Source organism: Prosopis cineraria, unplaced genomic scaffold, assembly GCF_029017545.1.
Source record: "Prosopis cineraria cultivar Desert tree isolate PC_DT_omini unplaced genomic scaffold, ASM2901754v1 PC10, whole genome shotgun sequence".
NCBI lineage: Eukaryota > Viridiplantae > Streptophyta > Magnoliopsida > Fabales > Fabaceae > Prosopis > Prosopis cineraria.
The window spans coordinates 35,827,092-35,832,179 of NW_026555341.1; the positions used below are offsets into that span (position 1 = coordinate 35,827,092).

At 30.5% G+C, this 5,088-nt stretch overlaps 1 protein-coding gene across 2 annotated transcripts; it reads left to right on the plus strand.

Moving 5' to 3' along the window:
* Window positions 1-787: 787 nt before the first annotated feature.
* On the plus strand, window positions 788-3,139 carry LOC129284552 (heavy metal-associated isoprenylated plant protein 37-like). Of its 2 annotated transcripts, XM_054920066.1 has the most exons (4): window positions 788-895; window positions 991-1,083; window positions 1,192-1,267; window positions 1,823-3,139. In XM_054920066.1, exons 2-4 carry the CDS (start codon window positions 1,045-1,047, stop codon window positions 2,890-2,892), a joined length of 1,185 nt encoding a protein of 394 aa, XP_054776041.1. In that variant the 5' UTR covers window positions 788-895; window positions 991-1,044; the 3' UTR covers window positions 2,893-3,139. The 2 variants fall into 2 exon arrangements, with proteins under 2 accessions (XP_054776041.1, XP_054776040.1); XM_054920065.1 differs by lacking the exon at window positions 788-895 and having other exon boundaries at window positions 945-1,083.
* Window positions 3,140-5,088: the final 1,949 nt, after the last annotated feature.

Genomic DNA, 5,088 nt, shown 5'->3' on the forward strand with positions numbered 1-5,088 from the left:
TTTAGGCAAAACGTGGCTTTAATCAGGATAATGTGAGAGGAGATTTGTCTTGAAAGCTTTAAAAGCTCTTTTTTATAGTATTTACCTCTTCTTATATCTTATATATATGTGTATATATATATGTATGTATATATGTATACTTCTTTCGTTAAAAAATATAAGGCATTTTTAACTGAATCTCACCCCCAATAAAGAAGTTATCTACTTTCAAACTAATTTTATCTTTTCATATTTATTCTTATTAAATACCTTACAATAAATATAAAGTCAATATCAATAGAGGCACTTTTAAAAAAAGGTAATGATTACACCTTAAAAGACTAAAAATGCTTTACATTTTTAAACATTTAACTCCTTAAAAAATGCTTTATATTTTTGAATGGAGGGAGTATAAATTAACAGATTAATAACATGTCATAAGTATTAATATTTTACACTAGATTAAGATATGAGCATGTCATAAAATTTTTAAAATTCAACTCATTTAAATTTTAAATTATAAAAAAAATATGGCCTGCCCATGTAATATGTAAATAGTGAGTTTATAGTAATTTTATAGTGATAATAAATTTTCTTTTATTATAGTATATTAATAGCGATTTAAAGTTTAATTTTTTGGTATAAATGTTTATAATTTGCAACTTTCAAATGCTAGGCATTTTATTTTGGGAAACTCACGTCCACTGACAAAAAATTTTTTTGCAAATAAAACAAATTTTATTTAAAAAAATAAATAAATGTACCTGTCTTAACAATAAAATATTAATAAATATTTTGATAGGTGATTTTTTTTTTTTTAATATAGGGGAGGACCCATGTGCCATTATTTTGTCTGCTTTTGAGAGCTTTGTTTGTCCAGAGGAAAGAAAGGCGGCAGCTACTGGCTAGCTAGGCGGTAAGAATTTAGACTCTACAAATAAAATTCATAGAATCTAAAAAATTCTCGGAAACTCTCAAAATATTAACCACCTTTGCCCCCAATTCTCATAGCCTTAGTGAGAGAAACTAAAGAAGACCTGTTCTGTTCCTAAGAGCACTGAAGAAATGACTAAAGAAGACGACTTTAAGCTCCTCAAAATCCAGGTCCTTCCTTTTCTTTGCCTTCTCAACCTTGGTTTTCCTCTTTTCCTTGAGAATCTTTCTGTTTTGTTTTCTAAGTTCCTTGTTTTTGTTTTCTTTCTTTCTCTGCAGACATGTGTTCTCAAAGTGAACATTCACTGTGATGGATGTAAGCAGAAAGTGAAGAAACTACTTCAGAAAATTGAAGGTCCTCACTTTCTTCTCTTCTTTTGCTGTTTTTCCATTTAAAGTCTTGTCTTTACTATTTAGTATTTACTGCCCTTGCCATCACTGTTCTTTTTCTTGTCTGCAATATTTTTGCTTCTATGTTTGCTTAAGAATAATTTGTGCGGACAATGCAAAGAAAATGGGTAGCTTTGTTTGATGAAAGTCACTTTATGTCACATTTTTGTAATATAACAAGCATACCACAATTTAGTGAAGCAAGCTGCATTAGTCCTAAAAAAGAATATTGTACATAATTCATACCCATTTTGACTTAGTCCATCAAGTAGACTTGGGAAATGCATTTCATGAGAAGTACAGTTTATTCTTATAGTTTGATCTTGCTATAGTAAGTGGATAACCTTAAGGTTATGAAATAAAAAAAAAAATCATAAAATGCTCAACATTATCAGGATGAAAGATCCCAGTGGATTGTGCAGTTCTCTTGGAGAGATTATGGTGCATGGTTTTATACTTTGGCCTTGGGTTTGATTCTCCTTGTCACTAGGCTTTTTGGGACATTGTCTTGCACTTGCAGGTGTTTATCAAGTACAGGTAGATGCAGAACAACAGAAAGTGACAGTTTCAGGAAGTGTTGATTCTGCCACATTGATCAAGAAACTGGCGAGAGCTCGTAAATACGCAGAACTTTGGTCACAGAAAACAAATCAGAAGCAGCAGAAGCAGAACAACAACATTAGCAATAACAACTGTGTGAAGAATGACAAGAACCAGAAGGTTCAAAAACAAGGACAGGTTAACAAGGGGCTTGGAGCATTCAACAACCAGCAGAAATTCAAATTCCCTGCATGTAGTTCTGAAGAAGATGAGTTCTACGAAGACGATGACGAGGAAGACTATGATGATGGTGATGGGCAAAGGTTTATAAGTGAGAAGCCTAATCAACTGAATTTGATCAAGCAGCAGCAACCAGCTAGTGCTGTAAAGAGTGCAAAGAAAAATGATGGACCCGTGAATTCAGCTGCTTCCAACAGTGGTGGCAAGGCAAACAATGACAATAATGCCAATGGTGGCAGGAAAGGAGGCTTTGATCCAAAAGCCATGGCTGCTCTGAAAATGAACAGTAATGCCAATCTGGGTAGTGAAAGTCTCAGTTCTGGTGAACCCAGAAGGGTTACCAGTGACATAGGTTCTATGATGAGTCTTGCTGGTTTTAGTGGAAATTTAAATAACAATGCTAACAGTTCTGGATTTGGAGGATTTCAAGTTCAGTCCAACCCTGGATTTCAAGGACCCTCTTCAGGAACCATGCCAAATGATGGTCTTCTAACAAATCAACAATACCCATCACCATCTTCATCTTCTTTTCTGATGAACATGAATGGTTTTAATAACAATAATCATCCATCTTCATTGATGATGAACATGAAGCAGCAGCAACCCCAGATGATGTATCAGAGGGCTCCATTTGTTCCTCCTAGCACTGGATATTACTGGAACAACAGCTGCAACTACAATAATAATACATACAGTCCTGCCATTGCCAGTTATTCTCATCATCAGTTACCCAATTACTTTGGGGAAGATCACTGTGCAGCTGATATGTTCAGTGATGACAACACTAACAGCAGCTGCTCAGTTATGTAAATCATAAATTGTAGAATCTTAGAGTCATGAGAAGAACAAAGCAAGGCAAAAAGCAATTGAGATCATGGTGTTTGACCTGAAAAGTTTCCTTTTACCTGCTTTTCTCAGCTTGTAACTTTTGACTGTAACTTTTTAGAGTGAAAGAGTGCGTGAGAGATGCATGTGTTTGGATCATGTTCAGTTTGATGTGGATGTGAATCTAAGATGTAGTGTTGCCCTTCTTTTCCCCTTTTTAAAAAACAGTCCATTGCTTTCTTCTCAAAACTTGTCTTTTTAATGTTTCTGGTACTTTAATTTTCTAACCTATGAAGTCGTTAAGCACCAAGGAAAATTAAAAAACAAATGTGTTTAAAATTTAGTATAAATATGTGGGTTAACTTGTCTAGCAACCGGCAAGTTGGAAAATTAGTGCTTTTATTGATTTGTGACTGGCCACGGTTCAATTTTAATTAACTTTTAAATTAGTATTTTGATCAGTATAATTTTCAATACCTAATTTGAGGAGAGATGTATTTAATTCACTCAATTTTATTTTAGAGGGCAAGCGAACTGTGTAGTATATACAGAAAGAGGCAGACACTAATGGAACAGAACTTTGTGGTTTGAGGAACACAAATTTTTTAGCTTTACTTGAAAACTACTAAAATGATAGTTTTCACAATTAGATATCTGCTGATTCCACCAAAACTATGGTTTTAGAATTTGGATGAGGTTCAATGTGAAGCAGGAAACATTCTCTTTTTGGTTTAGAATTGCAATTTCTGAGTGATGTTAGTCATTGAAATTTTTATGGCATTAAGCAAAGGTGTTAATTTGTAGATGATGTATATTATTTTTCTGGGCATTCACGAAGACATTGCAGACAAGTTTACTGTTTTTTGTGAGCAGGCTTTGGTTGGAACAGTTGAGTTGACACCGGGCATATCTTTTCGATTTTTTTGTGGAGTAGCGCACGCTAAGTGGAGAAGCACGCGCATGCCACGTGCTTAAAATTGCAGTTCAGGAATGCTTGTATTATAAGTAACCCACTCATTACATTAGGACCACATTCCAGCTTGGTTGTACACGTACACTCCTTAGTATAAAAATATAATATATTTTTAATTAAATTTTATTTTTAAATAAAATAATTATTTACTTTTTAACTAACGCTATCTTTTTATATTTATTTTTATTAAATATCCTATAATAAATATAAATTTATTATTAATAGAAACACTATTAAAAAAAAGTAATGATTACACTTTAAATGACTAAAAATATTTTATATTTTTAAACATTCAACTCCTTAAAAAATATCTTATATTTTTAAACAAAGGGAGTATAAGTTTTATATTTTTTTTATCACTTATATTATATATAATTGTGAAAAAATAACAAAAAAAATCCTTTCATATTATATAAAATAACAAGCTAGTTTCTCAAAATGTCATGATTTTATTAAAATTTTTAGACATTTTTGTATTAATAAAGTTTAAAATGAAAAGATTATTTTACTATTATTAAAAATAACAAATTTCAACCATAATTTTCGTTTAAGAAATAACAACTTTTATTCTATAAATGGTAAGAATTGAATAAAAAATTATAACTTATCAAGTGTAATTTCTCTCTTAAAATAACAAGTATTAATAATAATTTTTATTTAAAAAATAACAACTTTTATTCTATGAGTTATAATAGTTAAAAAATTTATAAATCAAGTATAATTTCTATTATTGCAAAATAAGTTTTTAAAATAATAAGTTTCAGTCATAATTTTTATTTAAAAAATAATAATTTTTATTTAAAAAATTATAAAAATTAAAAAATTACAACTTAAATATGAATAAAATGTTTTTTCAATTTAAAATTTATTAATACAGAAATTTTTATAGACTTCAATAAAATTTTATCATTTTAAAAGATCAAATTATTAGTTATGTAATTCAAAAAATTTATTGTCATTTATCTATATTTTTTATTAGAGGTAATTGTATTCGAAGTACAACATGATGGGGCACTAATCGTAAGTAACTCTCTTAACACAAATTTAAATATTGGTTTGTTGCTGAGAAATTAGTAATTCTACTATAATTAAGTACTTATGATGGGTGGCTTGGCAATAGGATATATCATCATCATCATCATCATCATCATTTGCCGCATATGCACGTGGCCTTATCCAATGAACAACTTTATCTTTCAAATTGGGGG

Excerpts from the sequence above, each read along its gene's own strand:
- LOC129284552 (XM_054920066.1), top strand. The coding sequence starts at position 1,045 with ATGACTAAAGAAGACGACTTTAAGCTCCTCAAAATCCAG. Across the intron at positions 1,084-1,191 it reads TTAAGCTCCTCAAAATCCAG|ACATGTGTTCTCAAAGTGAA; the intron begins GTCCTTCCTTTT and ends CTTTCTCTGCAG. Across the intron at positions 1,268-1,822 it reads ACTACTTCAGAAAATTGAAG|GTGTTTATCAAGTACAGGTA; the intron begins GTCCTCACTTTC and ends TTGCACTTGCAG.